This window comes from Lithobates pipiens, unplaced genomic scaffold (genome assembly GCF_037356315.1).
Source record: "Lithobates pipiens isolate NorthernLeopardFrog02 unplaced genomic scaffold, aLitPip1_a1.2 Scaffold_37, whole genome shotgun sequence".
Lineage (NCBI taxonomy): Eukaryota > Metazoa > Chordata > Amphibia > Anura > Ranidae > Lithobates > Lithobates pipiens.
In genome coordinates this window covers 1,496,493-1,520,874 of record NW_027507825.1, presented here as the reverse complement: position 1 = coordinate 1,520,874, position 24,382 = coordinate 1,496,493, and the positions used below count along the sequence as shown (strand labels likewise).

The window sequence follows — 24,382 nt, the reverse complement described above, 5'->3', positions numbered from 1 at the left end:
TTTCCTTGTGTTCCCCACAGGTGCAGCACCCTATTGAAATGAATGGGCCACTGTGTGTGTGTGCACGAATGCTGCTGCAGGGAAACCGCATAAGTGTGAACCCAGCCTTGCTGCCATTTTGGAGTAACTGGGAAGATGCAGATTTACGTTCACGCGACCGTTGGTGGTCAGGTGATAAACTTCCACAGATATGAACCAAATCTATAGCAATCTGCAGCCTCCTGCTGGGCACACCGGCGCATTGGCGCAGGATGAAAGTGCTGAAGTGTTGTCCCAACATGACCTGCCATGACACCTCCGCTTGTCTCTCTCCAGTACTGATACAAGAAATCTTTCTTTTGTCTTAGAGAAAATGCCGAGTGGAATCCAGCACAGACTCCGAGTCCGACAATAACGAGGTATTCCAGAGCTTCTGTCTGCTTCATTATATTCCTCTATCGTAGATTCTAGTAGTTGGTCACATCCAAGGTTGCTTCTGTAATGCTGAAGACCTTTTCGTAGCTTCTCCACTTCACTTCTTCAGTTCTTAAGTGTCGGGAAGAAACTCCCGTATTTTATATCCGGACAGGTAGCGCATATATCCATTCACCATGGGATGTGTCAGGGCAGATGTTGATTGTCCAAGGACAGGATAGGATGTGTGAAAGTTGTGGAGCCTCCCTGTTCTAATTACATCATCCCATCACTGGTGTCACCAACGACTCGGTCTTCCTACTCCTTAAAGGAAAGGGACCTTCTTTCCAGGACAGTGAGGTCACAATGGACTGTGGGGACAACTGGTACACAAGGTATGAAAGAGGCCTTCTACATCAACCTCAGACAGTCATCCCCATAACTCCCGACTGTCCCTGATTTTTGAGGGGCTGTCCATCCCTGATTTTTGAGGGGCTGTCCCTGATTTGGAACAAAGTCCCTCTTCCCTCATGTTGGTCTGATCTATATAGTTGTATATAAAATGCACTATTTATCTATCAAAAAGTGTTTCCCAGCGCTAAACCTTTTATCTAATTTGTACATTTCAAAAGCCAATATAAAAGAATAGTAGTGGTAAAAAAAAAAAAAAGCACTTGTGGGTTTTACTAACCTCCCCACCTTTTTGTATATATTCTTTTTTAAGGGGGTGTGTCCTATGCCTGCATAATTTTACTAGTAATTGTCCCTCATTCCCATCTCAAAAAGTTGGGAGGTGTGCATCCCCTTCCACCCTGACTTTCTTCAGTTCCAATAAATGTCATGAAGATTCCCCCAACATTTATAGCCACACAGGTAGCACCAACCCCTTCATCCAATCACTACGCAGCCCTGCATAGTAACCAAACGGCTTTTTAGGTTTTATTGTCCAAGCTTAACCATGTTGGCCTTTCCCGGGAATTTTTGTTGACAGGTAAAAAAAAAAAAAAAATCGGTGTTTTTTTGCTAGAAAGTTACTTAAAACCCCCCAAACATTATATTTTTATATATATATATATATATATATATATATATATATGAGAGAGAGAGATAGAAATATATATATATATAATAATTTTTTTTTATAAAATGGCAGACGTTGCAAATTTTTTATGTCACACGGTATTTGCGCATCTTTTTTTCCAATGCATTTTTTGGGAAAAGATACTTTTAATGTTTTTTAATAATAATAAAAAAAATTATATATATATATATAATAATTTATTATTATTATTTTTTTTTTTTTTAATTAAAACCACATTAAAAGTATATTTTTCCCAAAAAATGCGTTTTGTGAAAGATGATGTTATTACACTGAGTAAATAGATACCTAACATGTCACGCTTTAAAATTACGCCCACCTGTGTAATGGTGACCAACTACGATACGTAAAAATTCCATAGGAGACACTTTCAATTTTTTTTTTTTTTTTTTTTTACATGTTGCCCGTTTAGCATTACACAGGAGGTCTATCACTAGAATTATTGCTCTCGCTCTAACGTTTGCAGCGATACTTCACGTGTGGCGCGAACACCATTTATATATGCGCGCGCAACTTGCGTATTTGTTTGCTTTTTTATTTTTACTTAATATTTGTTATTATTTTTTTTTATTTTTACACTGTCCCTTTTTTCATATTTTTTGTTTTTCAATTTTATATTTTTTTTTTGATGACTTTTTTTTTTCCTATCACAAAAAATCCCTTGTGATAGGAATAAGGGATGACGGGTACCCTTTATGGAGATATCTGGCATCTATAGGACCTCAAATGTCTCCTCCCACCTTTTAAAAGCATAAAATAAAACAAAAACATTGATCTTTTTGCTTTAAAAAAAAAAAAAAAACTTCTGCCCCTAGACCGGAAGTGACGTCATGACATCGCTCCGGTCCTCCTAGATCAGTGATGGTGAACCTCGGCACCCCAGATGTTTTGGAACTACATTTCCCATGATGCTCTGGCACTCTGCAGTGTACTGGAGCATCATGGGAAATGTAGTTCCAAAACATCTGGGGTGCCGAGGTTCACCATCACTGGTCTAGATCATAAGGTTTGAGTAGAGACAATTTGGTCTCCTCTATGACCAGCCGTGCTAAACGTCGGATAGTTTCTCTGGCTCGCTGGTAAGAACAATAAGCCCAGGAAACACCGGCGAGCTTCTAAAAGCGATCCAGCAGCTAATCAGGAACTCGGATTGCTTTTAGGAGAAAGAGAATCGCCACCGGTAAACCACTTCAAAGCTACAACGTGTGTGTTTTATATATATATATATACACACAATGTGAAGCATGCCGAAGTTGGAAGCTGATTGGTTACTTTGCCCAGCTGCGCCAGACTCTGTGCACTCGTTTTGGTAAATCTCCCCCATGTGTCAAGGCAGATGTTGATTGTCCCTGAAAATAATGGGAGATATGGAAGATGTGGAATTCTTCTAGTTGCGTCATCCCATCATTGATGCCGGGAAGTCTCTACATCGGTGTCTTTGGACAACCCATATCTGCACACTCCATGGCTATTGGATGGTGTGTTGATATAACTATCGGGGTATCTTCCTGACACTAGCTTGGGGAAATGTCTTCAACATTCCAGAACCAGTCCAGAGTTGAAGGTCACCAACTACTACTAAATATACCATGACCTGGAGAACCTGCAGGTGATGTTGGCGTTACGACGTCACTTCCTGTTTACTCCGGCTGCCAATGGCGCCGGATTTTAAAAAATATACGGTATTCAAAATCCCCGTTTTCAGTGATCTGAATACTGTGAAGTGCAAAGGAGGGATTGGAGGGCTTTTAGACTCCCCCCCCCCCCCCGATCCCTCCGTAAAGAGGACCTGTCACCACCGATTACTGTCACAGGGGATGTTTACATTATTAATAAAAGTGATCAATTTTTTATTTTATTTTTTTAACCACAATTTAATAATATAAAAATAAGATTTTTTTTTTTTTTTCAAATCGCCCCTGTCCCCGCGAGCTCGCGCAGCAAAGAAAACGCATATGGAAGTCGCGCCCGCCCATATGTAAACGGTGTTGAAATCACACATGTGAGGTATCGCCGCGATCGTCAGAGCGAGAGCGATAATTCTAGCACTAGACCTCCTCTGAAACTCTAATCTGGTAACCGTAAAAAAAAAAAGTAAAACGTTTCGGGGGTTTTTAGGTACCGTAGTTTGTCGCCATTCCACGAGTGCGTGCAATTATAAAGCGTGACATGTTTGGTATCTATTTACTCGGCGGAATATCATCTTTCATGATATACAAAAAAATTGGGCTAATTTTATTGTTTTTTTATTTTTTTTTAATTTTATTCATGAACTTCATGAAATTGTCTTTTCCCCAAAAATTGCGTATTAAAACACCGCTGCACAAATACAGCGACCCTGATGTAAGGGGGAGCTCTCTGGGGACCCTGTTGTAAGGGTGGGCTCTTTAAGGATACTAATGTAAGGGGGGGGGCTCTTTGAGGACCCTAATGTAAGGGGGGGGGGCTCTTTGAGGACCCTAATGTAAGGGGGGGCTCTTTGGGGACCCTAATGTAAGGGGGGGCTCTTTGGGGACCCTAATGTAAGGGGGGGCTCTTTGGGGACCCTAATGTAAGGGGGGGCTCTTTGGGGACCCTAATGTAAGGGGGGGCTCTTTGGGGACCCTAATGTAAGGGGGGGCTCTTTGGGGACCCTAATGTAAGGGGGGGCTCTTTGGGGACCCTAATGTAAGGGGGGGCTCTTTGGGGACCCTAATGTAGGGGGGGCTCTTTGGGGACCCTAATGTAAGGGGGGGCTCTCTGGGGACCCTAATGTATGGGGGGCTCTCTGGGGACCCTGATGTAATGAGGGAGGCTTTGGGGACCCTGTTGTAATAGGGGGGCTCTCTGCTCTCTGGGGACCCTTTTTTAATTGGGGGGGCTCAGGGGACCCTGTTGTAATAGGGGGAGCTCCCTGGGGACCCTGTTGTAATAGGGGAGAGCTCCCTGGGACCCTTTTGTAATGGGGGGCTCTCTGTGGACCCTTTTGTAATAGGGGGGAGCTCCCTGGGGACCCTTTTGTAATGGGGGCTCTCTGGGGACCCTTTTGTAATGGGGGGCTCTCTGGGGACCCTTTTGTAATGGGGGGGCTCTCTGGGGACCCTTTTGTAATGGAGGGCTCTCTGGGGGCCCTTTTGTAATGGGGGGCTCTCTGGGGGCCCTTTTGTAATGGGGGGCTCTCTGGGGACCCTTTTGTAATGGGGGGCTCTCTGGGGACCCTGTTGTAATGGGAGGGGCTCTCTGGGGACCCTGTTGTAATGGGAGGGGCTCTCTGGGGACCCTGTTGTAATGGGAGGGGCTCTCTGGGGACCCTGTTGTAATGGGAGGGGCTCTCTGGGGACCCTGTTGTAATGGGAGGGTCTCTCTGGGGACCCTGTTGTAATGGGAGGGTCTCTCTGGGGACCCTGTTGTAATGGGAGGGGCTCTCTGGGGACCCTGTTGTAATGGGAGGGGCTCTCTGGGGACCCTGTTGTAATGGGAGGGGCTCTCTGGGGACCCTGTTGTAATGGAGGGCTCTCTGGGGGGACCCTGATGTAAGTAAGGGGCTATCTGGGGACCCTAATAGATATATATATCCATCTGATGTGTATGCCCGCCCAAGTCGCTACTATGGGTTCTAGCCCCAGATCTTCTGTAGACCCAGCAACGCCCGTGACTGGGAGTGTTACTGGCAGGATCACCAGGTGAAAATAAAGGGGGAAAACAGCCTGGAAAAAAAAGAAAAGTAATGCAGCCACCACATCAAAGGACTAATAAGCTACAATATAACCTTTTGTTGTTGGTATTAAACACATCCTAATCTGCACCGTTCAGGGAAATGTCTTCTGTCAGATCAGATATTTATAGACCGGACCATAAGCCATGTTGGGGGAGGGGGGGGGGGGTTACACTACAAATCCACCTACATTCCTCCTCATCATTTGTTTTTGTCTTTAGAATTTTGGAAATGCATTGTCCAGCACTCCGACACACGAGATCACATCGAATGTGGAATTGCTGACATTACAGGTATTTATGTGATTGTAAAATCTTGTTTTTTTTTTTTTGTTTATTTAAAAATAACAAACATGTTATACTTACCTGCTATGTAGCAGTGGATGTGCCCAGAGCGGCCCCCCAATCCTCCTCTTCCCGGGTCCCTCCTCCTGCCGAGTGCCCCCCACAGCAAGCAGCTTGCTATGGGGGGGCCCCGAGCCGAGCCGCAGCTCCCTGTGTCCATTCAGACAGAGTTGTGGTTCGGCCCTGCCTCCCCTCTCTCTCTCTTGATTGGCTATCTGACTTTGACAGCAACAGGAGCCGGTGGTGCCACGGCTGAGTTTCAGCCAATCAGAAGGGAGAGTCCCAGGCAGCTGAGGCACTCGTGCACATCGGTGGATCAAGAGGGGGATCAGGTAAGTATTGGGGGGGACTGCTTAGGGTTGCCACCTGTTCGGGATTCACTCGGACAGTCCGGGTTTTGCCTCGGTTCTCCCTGGTACGTGGGTGCCTCCGGCTCTCCCTGGTACGGGGGTGCCTCCGGCTCTCCCCCGGTACGGGGGTGCCTCCGGCTCTCCCCCGGTACGGGGGTGCCTCCGGCTCTCCCCCGGTACGGGGGTGCCTCCGGCTCTCCCCCGGTACGGGGGTGCCTCGGCCCTCCCTGCTGTGCTGCTCATTGTTCTCCTTGCTGGAGGCTCTGACATGAGGAATCAAAGCCCCGCCCCTACCAAGATGGCCTCCTCCACACAGAGAAGCAGTGCAGGAAAAACCATGGCAAGCGGTATTGGGGGGGGATATGCACTGCAGGGAGACCACAGACTATATTGGTGACCCGTCCTCTGCCTGCATTTATTTATTTAGTTATTTTCCTCCCTTGAAGCTATTTTATGGTGGGGGAAGATGATCACAGTGGGGTGAACCACTTCAGCCCTGGAAGATTTTACCCCCTTCCTGAGCAGAGCACTTTTTGCGATACGGCGCTGTGCCCCTTTTTAATGACAATTGCGCGGTCGTGCGACGCTGTATCCAAAACGAAATTGACGTCCTTTTTTTCTTTTTCGTACATCACGGCACACAGAGCCACAGTATTTACTGATGGGTTATATAGGCGCCACTAGGTGATGGACACTGGCACACACTAGACAGGACGTTTAGCCCCCTATATAACCCCTCCCCTTACTGGGAGTACCTCAGTTTTTTTCGCCAGTGTCTTAGGTGTTGGTTACTAGTAAAGATGTGCTGTGCTGAGCTCCGCTGGAATATTCCTTGCTGGGGGCCAGCCATGCAGCCAGATCCATTCAAAGTGTCTTTTCCAGGCCGAATTGAATGGCACCCGCGCCTCGTGGCCGAAGAAACAAGGTTTTACCTGTAACGCTTCTCTTTTTAGAGTGCTCGACCCCGGGATCCAGTATTTGTTTTTTTTCAGCCATATTCCTGGCGGGGTGCTTTACAGGTCCAGGGCTGGGATCCCCCGTTTAAAAATAAAAAAAAGGGGGGAGGGAGGCCCCAGTCCCTGAAGGTTTTTCTAAACGGAGCCCACCGTGAGAGGTGAAGATTTGCTCTGTTACCACAGAACCCTGCAGCCGGATAAGGTAAGGGAGAATCCTAAGGATTTTTTTTTTTAATTCTTGTGAGTTTTCCCCTTTAAGTAAATGTGTGCTATGCCTAAAGTCGCCACTGGGGGCTGTCAAGAGCCCATACCTTTCCATGCTTGTCGGTCTCGTCTCCAACTCCGTGTCCAAGCTGCAGGCTCCTCCGAGCCCATGCTCCAGGTAGCACGTGGGGAGGGTTGTTTCTTTCTTTTTGGGAATGTCCCCCCACAGCTTCCTTCAGGCTAGAGACCATAGGGAAGTCGGCGGTATGCCACACCGCCTCCCGCCCCATTACGGCGGCTCTCCATCCACCGGCCCTCCTCTCACCTCCACCCCAACCCCCCTCCATGTGCGATCCGATCAGGATCAGGGGGCCCCCTCAGCTTGCGCGGGATGTCAGATCTCAAAGATCTAAACCGGTTCCTAAAAATGTCATCTTTTCGCATGGAATCAATCCAATCAGTAGTCCTACAAGGAGGAGAACTTCTGGCATCAATAGACATCAAGGATGCATACCTGCGTGTACCTATTTTCCTCGCTCATCATAAATATCTGCGTTTTTCGAAGTGGAAAAACGTCATTTTCAGTTTGTAGCTCTGCCTTTCGGTCTAGCTACTGCACCTCGGGTGTTCACAAAGGTCCTGGCTCCTCCTCTGGCCAGATTAAGGGCCCAGGTTATAATGGTTCTAGTGTACCTAGATAACCTGCTCTTAATAGACCAGTCGTAGCCCGCTTAGACCAAAGCTTGGTCACCACAGTCAACTACCTGGAATACCTAGGTTTGGTCCTCAACCGTAGAAGTCTTCTTTAAAACTAGTAAGAAGACTAGAGTACTTGGGTCTGGTCATAGATACAACCCAGAAGAGGGTGTTTTTTACCCCAGGCAAAAATCTGTGCCATAAAGGAGTAGTAAATAAGGTTCCTTCTAATGCGCCTTTGTATGAGGTTGCTGGGAAAGATGGTGGCTTCATTCGAAGCGGTTCCCTATGCTCAGGTTCATTCGAGACTGTTGCAGAACAGTATCCTGTCTGCCTGGAACAAGAAAGTCCAGGCGCTAGATTTCCCGATGCGCTTGTCACCAATAGTGCGTCCAGAGCCTCAGTTGGTGGTTGGTACCGGAGAATCTGCGGTAAGGCAAATCTTTTTTACCAGTTACCTGGAAGGTGGTAACAACAGATGCCAGCCTTTCGGGTTGGGGAGCAGCTCTGGACTGTCCAAGGGAGATGGTCCAAAGCCGAGAGGACCTTACCCATCAACATTTTAGAGATTTGTGCGGTGTACCTAGCCTTAAAGGCCTGGACATTCAGGTTGCAGGGTTGCCCTGTCAGGATCCAATCTGACAGTGCCACAGCAGTGGCTTATATCAATCACCAAGGGGGCCCCGAGAGTCGTGCAGCCCAGGGAGAGGTAAATCAGATCCTAATCTGGGCAGAAAAGAATGTGCCGCGCATATCGGCAATCTTCATTCCAGGGGTAGAAACTGGCAGGCGGACTACTTAAGTCGCCAGCAGTTGTTCCCGGGGGGAATGGTCTCTTCACCCCGACATCTTCCTGGCTACATGCCAAAGATGGGGGATCTCGGACTTAGATCTCTTTGCATCCAGGTTCAACAACAAGATCGACAACTTTGTGTCAAGGACAAGGGATCCGCTTGCATGCGGGACAGATGCGTTGGTGACCCCGTGGGATCGGTTCTCACTGATTTATGCTGATACCAAGACTTCTTCGCAGGATCAGGCAGGAAAAGAAGTCGGTGCTTCTAATGGCCCCAGTGTGGCCCAGAAGATCTTGGTATGCAGAAATAGTGAAGATGGCGGTAGGGGCCCCATGGACCCTACCACCACATCCAGACCTGCTATCGCAGGGACCAGTGTTCCATCCTACCTTACAAACTCTAAATGTAACGGTTTGGCTATTGAAGCCCACATTCTGAAGCGTCGTGGGCTTTCGGGCCCAGTAATATCTACCTTGATTAATGCAAGAAAGCCGGCCTCCAGAATCATTTATTATAGAGTCCAGAGGGCATGTATCTCCTGGTGAGAATCAAGGGGTTGACATCCCAGAAAATATTTCATAGGGAGAATCCTTGCTTTTCTGCAAATGGCATTAGAGGTGAAGCTGGCCTTAAGTACTATCAAGGGCCAGGTCTCGGCCTTGTCAGTATTGTTTCAACGTCCACTTGCTTTTCATTCTTTGGTCCGAAGATTTATACAAGGGGTAACACGCCTTAATCCACCGGTTAACGTGCCCCTGAACCCCTGGGACTTGAATTTTAGTTCTGTCGGCATTACAGAAACAGCCTTTTGAGCCGATACAACATATCCATTTGACATTGGTCCTTTTGACAAGGAAGCTGATTTTTCTGATAGCCATTTCTTCTGCAAGAAGGGTATCAGAGTTGGCGGCTCTTTCTTGTAAAGAGCCATATGTAATTCTTCACAAGGATAGAGTAGTATTGCGTCCTCATCCTAACTTTCTACCGAAGGTAGTGTCAGGTTTTCATCTAAACCAGGATAATATTGTTCTACCTTCATTTTTTTCCAGAACCCTGTTCTATGGAAGAAAAGTCGCTACATTCTCTTGATGTAGTGAGAGCAGCCAAGGTCTATTTGAAGGCGGCTTGCTCAGATTCGAAAAACAGATGTTTTGTTTGTGTTGCCTGAAGGTCCTAGGAAAGGACAGGCAGCATGGAAATCTACTATTTCTAAGTGAATTCGGCAAATAATTGTTCAAGCTTACGGTTTGAAAGGGAAGGTTTCCCCTTTTCAAATCAAAGTGCGCTCCACCAGGGCTGTTAGTGCTTAAAACAGTGGGGTTTTAATTGTGCACAAGGATAGAGTAGTGTTGCGTCCTCATTTTAGCTTTCTACCGAAGGTGGTTTCGGGTTTTCATGTAAACCAGGATATTGCTCTGCCTTCATTTTTTTCCAGATCCCTGTTCTACGGAAGAAAAGTCACTACATTCTCTGGATGTATTGTGAGCGGTCAAAACCTATTTGGAAGCGGTTGCTCAGATTCCCAAAACAGATATTTTGTTTGTGCTGCCTGAAAGTGGTTGTTAAACCCCTTACAACCTCTTTAAACTACAGGCCTATAATTAGGCTTGCCTGTAGCTGGCCTGGATATCTCCTAAACCTGCACGGTTTAGGAGATATCCCTGTATTTGCCGATGCCGACGTCATGTGGCACATGCGCACTTAAGCCAACTGAAGCAATGGCACGTATGTGCCGTTGTCTTAGTGGTACTGTGCCTTTCCCGGCTGCTCCCACGCATGCGCGGGAGTGACGGCCTCGCGGCTCCGGCCAATCACAGCGCCGGAGCCGCAATACCCGGAAGTAACCTCCGGGATAGATGTCGCCAGCCAGAGAGAAGAGGCGATGACGGCTGCAGGGGCTTCGTTCTCGGGTAAGTAATTCATAATGAGCTAGTATGCTATGCGTACTAGCTGATTATGCCTTTATATTGCAGGGTGTTTTTTTTTTTTTTCCAGGAGGGTTTACAACCACTTAAAGGTCCTAAAAAAGGACAGGCAGCGTTGAAATCTACCATTGCTAAGTGGATTTGACAGGTAATTGTTTAAGCTTATGGTTTGAAGAGGAAAGTTCCACCTTTTCAAATCAAAGTGCACTCCTCTAGGGCTGTTAGTGCTTTGTGGGCAGTGCATTTCCAGCCTCCGTGGCTCAGATCTGTAAGGCCACAACTTGGTCTTCAGTCCATACATTCACCAGATTCTATCAGGTGGATGTGAGAAGACGTGAGGATATCGCCTTCGGGCGCAGTGTGCTGCAGGCAGCGGTACAAGGTCCTCGGGTCTGATGGCAGCCCTACTTTTGTTGTGTCTCCCTCCCCTCAGATAGCATTGCTCTGGGACATCCCGTATAGTTATTACTGAAGGCTCTGTGTCCCGTGATGTACCAAAAAGAAAATAGGATTTTTATAACAGCTTACCTGTAAAATCCTTTTCTTGGAGTACATCACGGGACACAAAGCTCCCTCCCCTCTTCTAATACACGTATATTGCTTTGCTACAAAACGGAGGTACCCCCGGTAAGGGGAGGGGTTATATAGGGGGCTGAACTTCCTGTCTAGGGTGTGCCAGTGTCCAATCACCTGAAGGTGCCTATATAACCCATCAGTATAACTGTGGCTCTGTGTCCCGTGATGTACTCCAAGAAAAAGATTTTACAGGTAAGCTGTTATAAAAATCCTATTTTCCCCACAAATAGAGCTTTCTGTTGATCACCTCGGTGGTTTTTATTTTTTGCGCTGTAAACAAAAAAAGATCAACAGTTTTGAAAAAAAAGCAATATTTTTGCTATTATAATTACCCCCCCCAAAAAAAATAAAATAAAAAAAAACTATAAGATTCAATGTACATTTAAAAGGCATAAAGGTTTAAGTATATAGAAGTTAAGAATATAAGTTATTTATACTGTAATATTAATAATCCTTGATTAAGATATTAATATGAAAAAGGGCTTTACATACTTTGTGTGTGTATATATATATATATATATATAAAATACAGTATCTGACAAAAGTAAGTACACCCCTCAGTGACATGTGTGTAAATCTTTTCTTCTATCTTTTCATGTGACAACACTGAAGAAATGACACTTGTCTACAATGTAAACTGTTTGTGGTCTTGTGCATCATCTTTAGAAGAGCCTTCTGGGATGACAGCCATGCAGACCAATTTGATGCAGTGTGCGGCGTATGGTCTGAGCACTGACAGGCTGACCCCTCCCCCCCTACAACCTCTGCAGCAATGCTGGCAGCACTCATACGTCTATTTCCCAAAGACAACCTCTGGATATGACGCTGATCACGTGACCTCAACTTCTTTGGTGGACCATGGCGAGGCCTGTTCTGAGGGGAACCCGTCCTGTTATACCGCTGTATGGTCTTGGCCACCGTGCTGCAGCTCAGTTTCAGGGTCTTGGCAATCTTCTTATAGCCTAGACCAGTGATGGCGAACCTTGGCACCCCAGATGTTTTAAAACTACATTTCCCATGATGCTCATGCACTCTGCAGTGTAGTGGAGCATCATGGGAAATGTAGTTCTGAAACATCTGGAGTGCCAAGGTTCGCCATTACTGGCCTAGACCATCTTTATGAAGAGCAACTATTTTATTTTTATTTTTTTTCAGATGCTCAGAGAGAGTTCTTTGCCATAAGGTGCCATATTGAACTTCCAGTAACCAGTATGAGAGAGTGAGAGCGATAACACCACTGACTTTTGTTGCCAGCGGTTTAGATATTAATGGCTGTGTGTTGAGTTATTTTGAGGGGACAGGAAATTTACACTGTTATACAAGCTGTACACTCACTACTTTACATTGTAGACAAGTGTCATTTCTTCAGTGTTGTCACATGAAAAGAGAGAAGAAATGCCACTTAGGGGTGTACTGACTTTTGTTGCCAGCGGTTTAGACATTAATGGCTGTGTGTTGAGTTGAGTCCAGTGACCAGTATGAGAGAGTGAGAGCGATAACACCAAATTTAACACACCTGTTCCCCATTCACACCTGAGACCTTGTAACACTAACGAGTCACATGACACCAGGGGAGGGAAAATGGCTAATTGGGCCCAATGTGGAGATTTTCACTTAGGGGTGTACTGACTTTTGTGTCCAGCGGTTTAGACATGAATGGCTGTGTGTTGAGTTATTTTGAGGGGACAGGAAATTTACACTGTTATACAAGCTGTACACTCACTACTTTACATTGTAGACAAGTGTCATTTCTTCAGTGTTGTCACATGAAAAGAGAGAAGAAATGTCACTGAGGGGTGTACTTACTTTTGTCACATACTGTGTGTGTGTATGTATAGAATATATACACACACACATTTTACAATCTAGAACAAATAAAAACATAACTAAATTATTCTATAAAGACCCAACACATTCATATTATGTCGGTGACCTTAATAAGCTTCTGTCATTTTCAGTAAAATGCAATCCAATATGGCAGCCTGGAGGTGTTACGTTGGTATATGAGCCACCCCCAGAAATGTCATTTCCTTCTTGTGTGATTGGCTCACTGAACAAAGATCCGATTTGAGGGATTCTCTCAGAAATACCCAGTATTTTGGGTATAGAAGTGCATGTGACTCAACCACCCTGCCTCCCATCCCCCCTTCTCCCGTTTTTTTTCCTGCCTCCTTGCTCTATGGGTAGGCCGGTCCTGAAACTGGCACTTGGGGTTGTTGACCCTGTGTAAGCTTCGACATGGAGCTTACACATGGTTAAAAGGCTTCAGTTCCGAGATATGGACTGCGTGGTGGTGGTACGATGACGGAGAGTATTCATGGGTGGTTAGGAGCCTTCAAGAGAAACTATATTATTTGATACTTTGGGCAAAATGGTGGAACCCCTTTTAAGATATTTGAAGTCTGTGTCCTGCTGGATGACATCTGCACCTTCTGTTGTAGTTTCGGGACCCGTACGATGGGGACTCTGAATCATCGGCACAATCTGATAGCAGCGCCCACGATCCCTTTCTGAGTGAAACCGACTCGACTATCCCTGGCACTAAAGATGGCCACGTCCACATGGAATGCAGCTCGGGGTCCGCACAGGAGCAGCAGACCTCATGGGATGACTGCAGCCTCGCCTCGTGTGAGATTAGAGACCTCAGTTTCCGACCTCAAGCCACCGCAGACTCCTCACCGGATAACGTCCGATCGTGCCAGAGCGTCACCTCCCAGTCTCGCCAGTCCATGGACTGCGGCATCGTGGCCGAGGCAGCCAGTCCTACATCTGGGCACTTCGTCCTGATTGGTGTGAATCCAAGAGTGGCAAATTCTACGCCTTCTTCTGTGTTTGCAGCCAGTATGACCTCGGAGGAGAATAGTGACTTCAGCATGATGGAGTCCTCTGTAATCAAAAGAAAATTTGGACTAAAAATGGACATTGAGAAGCTGAGAAGGAAGAAGGCTCGCGTGGCGGAACATTCCGTAAGTTTCAACGACTTTGCTGTTGTTGAGGGTCATTTTGTTGTCCACCTGTATAGTCAGTTGAATGTATTTGTGTTTCACACTACTCCAGCCAAACATCTTTTTCTTTGTTGTGTATGGTGCAGGGTATCGTTCTCCACTTTCCAACCGCAATGCATACATTGGGGAGAACAATTATTTGCTACACGGCCGATTTTGCAGGTTTTCCTACTTGCAAAGCATGTACAGTGCCTTGTGAAAGTATTCACCCCCTTGAACTTTTCAACCTTTTGCCACATTTCAGGCTTCAAAACATAAAGATATAAAATGTTTATTTTTTGTGAAGAATCACCAACAAGTGGGACACAATTGTGAAGTGGAACGAAATCTATTGGATATTTGAAACTTTTTTAACGAATAAAAAAATGAAAAGTGGGGCGTGCAAAATGATTGGGCCCCCTTGCGTTAATACTTTGTAGAGCCCCTTTTGCTGCGATTACAGCTGCAAGTCTCTTGGGGTGTCTCTATCAGTTTTGCACATCGAGAGACTGAAATTCTTGCCCATTCTTCCTTGCAAAACAGCTGGAGCTCAGTGAGGTTGGATGGAGAGCGTTTGTGAACAGCAGTTTTCAGCTCTTTCCACAGATTCTCGATTGGATTCAGGTCTGGACTTTGACTTGGCCATTCTAACACCTGGATACGTTTATTTGTGAACCATTCCTTTGTAGATTTTGCTGTATGTTTGGGATCATTGTCTTGTTGGAAGATAAATCTCTGTCCCAGTTTCAGGTCTTTTGCAGACTCCAACAGGTTTTCATCCAGAATGGTCCTGTATTTGGCTGCATCCATCTTCCCCTCAATTTTAACCATCTTCCCTGTCCCTGCTGAAGAAAAGCAGGCCCAAACCATGATGCTGCCACCACCATGTGTGACAGTGGGGATGGTGTGTTGAGGGTGATGAGCTGTGTTGCTTTTACGCCAAAAATATCGTTTTGCATTGTGGGCAAAAAGTTGGATTTTGGTTTCATGTGACCAGAGCACCTTCTTCCACATGTTTGGTGTGTCTCCCAGGTGGCTTGTGGCAAACTTTAGACGAGACTTTTTATGGATATCTTTGAGAAATGGCTTTCTTCTTGCCACTCTTCCATAAAGGGCAGATTTGTGCCGTGTACGACTGATTGTTGTCCTATGGACAGACTCTCCCACCTCAGCTGTAGTCCTCTGCAGTTCATCCAGAGTGATCATGGGCCTCTTGGCTGCATCTCTGATCAGTCTTCTCCTTGTCTGAGCTGAAAGTTTAGAGGGACGGCCAGGTCTTGGTAGATTTGCAGTGGTCTGATACTCCTTCCATTTCAAAATGATGGCTTGCACAGTGCTCCTTGGGATGTTTAAAGCTTGGGAAATCTTTTTGTATCCAAACCCGGCTTTAAACTTCTCCACAACAGTATTACGGACCTGCCTGGTGTGTTCCTTGGTCTTCATGATGCTCTCTGCACTTTCAACAGAACCCTGAGACTATCACAGAGCACGTGCATTTATACAGAGACTTGATTACACACAGGTGGATTCTATTTATCACCATCAGTCATTTAGGACAACATTGGATCATTCAGAGATCCTCGCTGAACTTCTGGAGTGAGTTTGCTGCACTGAAAGTAAAGGGGCCGAATAATTTTGCACGCACCACTTTTCAGTTTTTTATTTGCTAAAAAAGTTTAAAATATCCAATAGATTTCGTTCCACTTCACAATTGTGTCCCACTTGTTGGTGATTCTTCACAAAAAATTAAAATGTTATATCTTTATGTTTGAAGCCTGAAATGTGGCAAAAGGTTGAAAAGTTCAAGGGGGCCGAATACTTTCGCAAGGCACTGTAGAAGTCTGTAATTGTTATCATAGGGGGGGGGGGAGATGATGGGATGCGATGGGGCAATAGCCTGGAGAGGGGGGTTGTCTCTCCGGGCTCCATCGCGTTTTGCGGGAGATTGGTGAGGTTGTGTAGAGGCGGCCCTATCTGTGGTTGTCTGCCCCTGAGACTAATCTCGGGACGAGTTTGGGATGTTTCTTCATTTCTTAGATATAGCGATATGTCGAGCGGAAATATACAGAGATTTCTCTCAGCTATTTGTGGGGTCGGGGTGATCTACCCTCATGATAGCTTTGTACCTTTTCTGTAGAGCGAAAGTGGGTCCATCTATCCCCGGTCTGGGCATATCTATGGGGAAAGTCTCATGTGACGTGGATTAGCTCCTCCATCTTGGCTATCCTCCCCACTCTAGTCAGCCACTCGGATATGGAGGGTGCGTTTTTTGTAGAGCCCCAGGGAACTGGGATGCATAGTTTGGCTGCGTTAAGCATGTGTAGTCCCAGGGATTTTCTGTATGAATGGAGTGGGAGAGTGATGGAGAATAAGCTGATCTGGGGTGAACTCTATCGGGCAAGTGGTCACTTGAGAGGTGATTTTCATGTACCCAGAAGGTCTGAATTATTGGGCACGACCGCCATATGTGTAGGAATGTCCCTGTAAACGCCTCCAGCACTTATCTGAGATGTCTGTGTTATATTTGTTTAATAGTTTGGGTGTTCGATACACCTGGATATAGTTTTATAGTTATTGTCTTGAGTATTGACATTTAGGGAGCCTTTGTGTGCGATTCTTAGGATTCTTTCATAGGTCCTCTTTAACTGCGAGAGACGGAATCTAAACCAAAAATCCAAAAAATCGCATTGTATGATTTTTAAGTACTTGACTTGCATTTTATTGGATGACATAAGTATTTGCTGCATCAGAAAAGCAGAACTTAATATTTGGTACAGAGACCTGTCGTTTCCTGTAGTTCTTGACCAGGTTTGCACGCACCGCAGCAGGGATTTTGGCCCCTCCTCCATACAGACCTTCTCCAGATCCTTCAGGTTTTCGGGGCTGTCGCTGGGCAATACGGACTTTCAGCTCCCTCCAAAGATTTTCTATTGGGTTCAGGTCTGGAGACTGGCTAGGCCACTCCAGGACCTTGAGATGCTTCTTACGGAGCCACTCCTTGGTTGCCCTGGCTGTGTGTTTCGGGTCGTTGTCATGCTAGAAGACCCAGCCACGACCCATCTTCAATGCTGTTACTGAGAGACGGTTGTTGGCCAAGATCTTGCGATACATGGCCCCATCCATCCTTCCCTCAATACGGTGCAGTCCTGTGTCCTCCTTTGCAGAAAATCAGCCCCAAAGAATGTTGTTTCCACCTCCATGCTTCACAGTTGGGATGGTGTTCTTGGGGTTGTACTCATCCTCATCCTTCCTCCAAACACAGTGAGTGGAGTTTAGACCAAAAAGCTCTATTATTGTCTCATCAGACCACATGACCTCCTCCCGTTCCTCTTCTGGATCATCCGTATGGTCAATTATTAGAAAATGGAAGAAGTTCAAGATGATGGTCAATCTCCCTTCGTCTGGGGGCTCCATGCAAGATCTCACCTCGTGGGGCATCGGTGATCATGAGGAAGGTGAGGGATCAGCCCAGAACTACACGGCAGGACCTGGTCAATGACCTGAAGAGAGCTGGGACCTCAGTCTCAAAGAAAACCATTAGTAACACGCTACGCCGCCATGGATTAAAATCCTGCGTAACTAATGGTTTTCTTTGAGACTGTGGTTGGTCCCAGCTCTCTTCAGGTCATTGACCAGGTCCTGCCGTGTAGTTCTGGGCTGATCCCTCACCTTCCTCATGATCACCGATGCCCCACGAGGTGAGATCTTGCATGGAGCCCCCAGACGAAGGGAGACTGATCGTCATCTTGAACTTCTTTAATTTTCTAATAATTGCGCCAACAGTTGTTGCCTCCTCACCAAGCTGCTTGCCTATTGTCTTGTAGCCCATCCCAGCCTTGTGCGGGTCTACAATATTATCCCCCGATGTCCCCACACAGCTCTCTGGTCTTGGCCCTTGTGGAGAGGTTGGAGTCTGAGTGTGGGGTGGACAGGGGTCTTCTATACAGGTGATGAGTGGAGAACAGGAGGGCTTCTTAAAGAAAAAAAATAACAGGTCTGTGAGAGTCGGAATTCTTACTGGTTGGTTGGTGATCAAATACTTTTATGTCATCCAATAAAATGCAAATTAATTAAAAATCATACAATGTGATTTTATGGATTTTTGTTTTAGATTCCGTCTCTCACAGTAAAAATGACAGACCTCCTACATGCTTTGTAAGGAGGAAAACCTGCAACATCCTCCGTGTATCAAATACTCCCCACTGTGTCTGTACATCGCGCTCTGCAAGCGACTTACCAGGATTATGGCTGAAGACATCGACCATAACCCCGCTACTCTCGTCTTCAGCCGGCGGCTTTCCCATAAAAGCTCTCATTAGCCACTCTCTGGTGTTTCTCTGGCTTACCATTTTTTTTCCCAGCGTGCCGGAGAAATGTTGCCGGTGTTGCGGTCGGCTGATCACAGAGAGGTCACCTCTATGGCCTTGGAGGCCCGGAGCGACATCATGACATCACTTCCTGTCCAGCCTAGAAGTCAACTATTTTTTTAAAACAAAAAAAAATCATGATCTCTTGCTTTTAAAGGTAAAGGAAAGATTTGGGGTCTTTCTGACCCCCAGATCTCTCCATAAAGAGGACCCGTCATCTCTTATTTCTATTACATGATCTCCATAAAGAGGACCCGTCATCTCTTATTTCTATTACATGAGATCCATAAAGAGGACCTGTCATCTCTTATTTCTATTACATGAGATCCCCATAAAGAGGACCTGTCATCTCTTATTTCTATTACATGAGATCTCCATAAAGAGGACCCGTCATCTCTTATTTCTATTACATGATCTCCATAAAGAGGACCCGTCATCTCTTATTTCTATTACATGAGATCTCCATAAAGAGGACCTGTCATCTCTTATTTCTATTACATGATCTCCATAAAGAGGACCCGTCATCTCTTATTTCTATTACATGAGATCCATAAAGAGGACCTGTCATCTCTTATTTCTATTACATGATCTCCATAAAGAGGACCCGTCATCTCTTATTTCTATTACATGAGATCCATAAAGAGGACCCGTCATCTCTTATTTCTATTACATGAGATCCATAAAGAGGACCCGTCATCTCTTATTTCTATTACATGAGATCCCCATAAAGAGGACCTGTCATCTCTTATTTCTATTACATGAGATCTCCATAAAGAGGACCCGTCATCTCTTATTTCTATTACATGATCTCCATAAAGAGGACCCGTCATCTCTTATTTCTATTACATGAGATCCATAAAGAGGACCTGTCATCTCTTATTTCTATTACATGATCTCCATAAAGAGGACCCGTCATCTCTTATTTCTATTACATGAGATCCCCATAAAGAGGACCCGTCATCTCTTATTTCTATTACATGAGATCTCCATAAAGAGGACCCGTCATCTCTTATTTCTATTACATGATCTCCATAAAGAGGACCTGTCATCTCTTATTTCTATTACATGATCTCCATAAAGAGGACCCCTCATCTCTTATTTCTATTACATGATCTCCATAAAGAGGACCTGTCATCTCTTATTTCTATTACATGATCTCCATAAAGAGGACCCGTCATCTCTTATTTCTATTACATGAGATCTCCATAAAGAGGACCCGTCATCTCTTATTTCTATTACATGATCTCCATAAAGAGGACCTGTCATCTCTTATTTCTATTACATGATCTCCATAAAGAGGACCCGTCATCTCTTATTTCTATTACATGAGATCTCCATAAAGAGGACCTGTCATCTCTTATTTCTATTACATGAGATCTCCATAAAGAGGACCCGTCATCTCTTATTTCTATTACATGATCTCCATAAAGAGGACCCGTCATCTCTTATTTCTATTACATGATCTCCATAAAGAGGACCCGTCATCTCTTATTTCTATTACATGAGATCTCCATAAAGAGGACCTGTCATCTCTTATTTCTATTACATGATCTCCATAAAGAGGACCCGTCATCTCTTATTTCTATTACATGAGATCTCCATAAAGAGGACCTGTCATCTCTTATTTCTATTACATGATCTCCATAAAGAGGACCCGTCATCTCTTATTTCTATTACATGAGATCCATAAAGAGGACCCGTCATCTCTTATTTCTATTACATGATCTCCATAAAGAGGACCCGTCATCTCTTATTTCTATTACATGAGATCTCCATAAAGAGGACCCGTCATCTCTTATTTCTATTACATGATCTCCATAAAGAGGACCTGTCATCTCTTATTTCTATTACATGAGATCTCCATAAAGAGGACCTGTCATCTCTTATTTCTATTACATGATCTCCATAAAGAGGACCCGTCATCTCTTATTTCTATTACATGAGATCCATAAAGAGGACCTGTCATCTCTTATTTCTATTACATGATCTCCATAAAGAGGACCCGTCATCTCTTATTTCTATTACATGAGATCCATAAAGAGGACCCGTCATCTCTTATTTCTATTACATGAGATCCATAAAGAGGACCCGTCATCTCTTATTTCTATTACATGATCTCCATAAAGAGGACCCGTCATCTCTTATTTCTATTACATGAGATCCCCATAAAGAGGACCCGTCATCTCTTATTTCTATTACATGAGATCTCCATAAAGAGGACCTGTCATCTCTTATTTCTATTACATGATCTCCATAAAGAGGACCCGTCATCTCTTATTTCTATTACATGAGATCCATAAAGAGGACCTGTCATCTCTTATTTCTATTACATGATCTCCATAAAGAGGACCCGTCATCTCTTATTTCTATTACATGAGATCCATAAAGAGGACCCGTCATCTCTTATTTCTATTACATGAGATCCATAAAGAGGACCCGTCATCTCTTATTTCTATTACATGATCTCCATAAAGAGGACCCGTCATCTCTTATTTCTATTACATGATCTCCATAAAGAGGACCTGTCATCTCTTATTTCTATTACATGAGATCTCCATAAAGAGGACCTGTCATCTCTTATTTCTATTACATGAGATCTCCATAAAGAGGACCCGTCATCTCTTATTTCTATTACATGATCTCCATAAAGAGGACCTGTCATCTCTTATTTCTATTACATGATCTCCATAAAGAGGACCTGTCATCTCTTATTTCTATTACATGAGATCTCCATAAAGAGGACCTGTCATCTCTTATTTCTATTACATGAGATCTCCATAAAGAGGACCTGTCATCTCTTATTTCTATTACATGAGATCTCCATAAAGAGGACCCGTCATCTCTTATTTCTATTACATGAGATCTCCATAAAGAGGACCCGTCATCTCTTATTTCTATTACATGAGATCTCCATAAAGAGGACCTGTCATCTCTTATTTCTATTACATGAGATCTCCATAAAGAGGACCTGTCATCTCTTATTTCTATTACATGAGATCTCCATAAAGAGGACCCGTCATCTCTTATTTCTATTACATGATCTCCATAAAGAGGACCCGTCATCTCTTATTTCTATTACATGATCTCCATAAAGAGGACCCGTCATCTCTTATTTCTATTACATGATCTCCATAAAGAGGACCCGTCATCTCTTATTTCTATTACATGAGATCTCCATAAAGAGGACCCGTCATCTCTTATTTCTATTACATGAGATCCCCATAAAGAGAACCCGTCATCTCTTATTTCTATTACATGAGATCCCCATAAAGAGGACCCGTCATCTCTTATTTCTATTACATGAGATCCCCATAAAGAGGACCCGTCATCTCTTATTTCTATTACATGAGATCCCCATAAAGAGGACCTGTCATCTCTTATTTCTATTACATGATCTCCATAAAGAGGACCCGTCATCTCTTATTTCTATTACATGAGATCTCCATAAAGAGGACCTGTCATCTCTTATTTCTATTACATGAGATCCATAAAGAGGACCCGTCATCTCTTATTTCTATTACATGAGATCCATAAAGAGGACCCGTCATCTCTTATTTCTATTACATGATCTCCATAAAGAGGACCCGTCATCTCTTATTTCTATTACATGAGATCTCCATAAAGAGGACCTGTCATCTCTTATTTCTATTACATGAGATCCATAAAGAGGACCCGTCATCTCTTATTTCTATTACATGATCTCCATAAAGAGGACCCGTCATCTCTTATTTCTATTACATGAGATCCATAAAGAGGACCCGTCATCTCTTATTTCTATTACATGATCTCCATAAAGAGGACCCGTCATCTCTTATTTCTATTACATGATCTCCATAAAGAGGACCCGTCATCTCTTATTTCTATTACATGAGATCCCCATAAAGAGGACCCGTCATCTCTTATTTCTATTATATGAGATCCATAAAGAGGACCCGTCATCTCTTATTTCTATTACATGAGATCTCCATAAAGAGGACCCGTCATCTCTTATTTCTATTACATGATCCCCATAAAGAGGACCCGTCATCTCTTATTTCTATTACATGAGATCTCCATAAAGAGGACCCGTCATCTCTTATTTCTATTACATGAGATCTCCATAAAGAGGACCTGTCATCTCTTATTTCTATTACATGAGATCTCCATAAAGAGGACCTGTCATCTCTTATTTCTATTACATGATCTCCATAAAGAGGACCCGTCATCTCTTATTTCTATTACATGATCTCCATAAAGAGGACCTGTCATCTCTTATTTCTATTACATGAGATCTCCATAAAGAGGACCTGTCATCTCTTATTTCTATTACATGGGATCTCCATAAAGAGGACCTGTCATCTCTTATTTCTATTACATGATCTCCATAAAGAGGACCCGTCATCTCTTATTTCTATTACATGAGATCTCCATAAAGAGGACCTGTCATCTCTTATTTCTATTACATGAGATCCATAAAGAGGACCCGTCATCTCTTATTTCTATTACATGAGATCCATAAAGAGGACCCGTCATCTCTTATTTCTATTACATGAGATCCATAAAGAGGACCTGTCATCTCTTATTTCTATTACATGATCCCCATAAAGAGGACCCGTCATCTCTTATTTCTATTACATGAGACCTCCATAAAGAGGACCCGTCATCTCTTATTTATATTACATGAGATCTCCATAAAGAGGACCCGTCATCTCTTATTTCTATTACATGAGATCTCCATAAAGAGGACCCGTCATCTCTTATTTCTATTACATGATCTCCATAAAGAGGACCCGTCATCTCTTATTTCTATTACATGATCTCCATAAAGAGGACCTGTCATCTCTTATTTCTATTACATGAGATCCCCATAAAGAGGACCTGTCATCTCTTATTTCTATTACATGATCTCCATAAAGAGGACCTGTCATCTCTTATTTCTATTACATGATCTCCATAAAGAGGACCCGTCATCTCTTATTTCTATTACATGAGATCTCCATAAAGAGGACCTGTCATCTCTTATTTCTATTACATGAGATCCATAAAGAGGACCCGTCATCTCTTATTTCTATTACATGAGATCCATAAAGAGGACCCGTCATCTCTTATTTCTATTACATGAGATCCATAAAGAGGACCTGTCATCTCTTATTTCTATTACATGATCCCCATAAAGAGGACCCGTCATCTCTTATTTCTATTACATGAGACCTCCATAAAGAGGACCCGTCATCTCTTATTTATATTACATGAGATCTCCATAAAGAGGACCCGTCATCTCTTATTTCTATTACATGATCTCCATAAAGAGGACCCGTCATCTCTTATTTCTATTACATGATCTCCATAAAGAGGACCTGTCATCTCTTATTTCTATTACATGAGATCCCCATAAAGAGGACCTGTCATCTCTTATTTCTATTACATGATCTCCATAAAGAGGACCTGTCATCTCTTATTTCTATTACATGATCTCCATAAAGAGGACCCGTCATCTCTTATTTCTATTACATGAGATCTCCATAAAGAGGACCTGTCATCTCTTATTTCTATTACATGAGATCCATAAAGAGGACCTGTCATCTCTTATTTCTATTACATGAGATCCATAAAGAGGACCTGTCATCTCTTATTTCTATTACATGATCTCCATAAAGAGGACCCGTCATCTCTTATTTCTATTACATGATCTCCATAAAGAGGACCTGTCATCTCTTATTTCTATTACATGATCTCCATAAAGAGGACCCGTCATCTCTTATTTCTATTACATGAGATCTCCATAAAGAGGACCTGTCATCTCTTATTTCTATTACATGAGATCCATAAAGAGGACCCGTCATCTCTTATTTCTATTACATGAGATCCATAAAGAGGACCTGTCATCTCTTATTTCTATTACATGAGATCCATAAAGAGGACCCGTCATCTCTTATTTCTATTACATGATCTCCATAAAGAGGACCTGTCATCTCTTATTTCTATTACATGATCTCCATAAAGAGGACCTGTCATCTC

General features: G+C 43.9%; 1 protein-coding gene across 1 annotated transcript in view; it reads left to right on the top strand.

Moving 5' to 3' along the window:
- LOC143956600 (uncharacterized) overlaps positions 1-24,382 on the top strand; it is a 53,415-nt gene that overhangs the window by 5,843 nt on the left and 23,190 nt on the right. Inside the window, exons 3-5 of the mRNA XM_077466813.1 lie at positions 348-398; positions 5,408-5,479; positions 13,476-14,000. Coding sequence (XP_077322939.1) covers positions 348-398; positions 5,408-5,479; positions 13,476-14,000 — 648 coding nt within the window. The remainder of the gene's footprint in view (positions 1-347; positions 399-5,407; positions 5,480-13,475; positions 14,001-24,382) is intronic.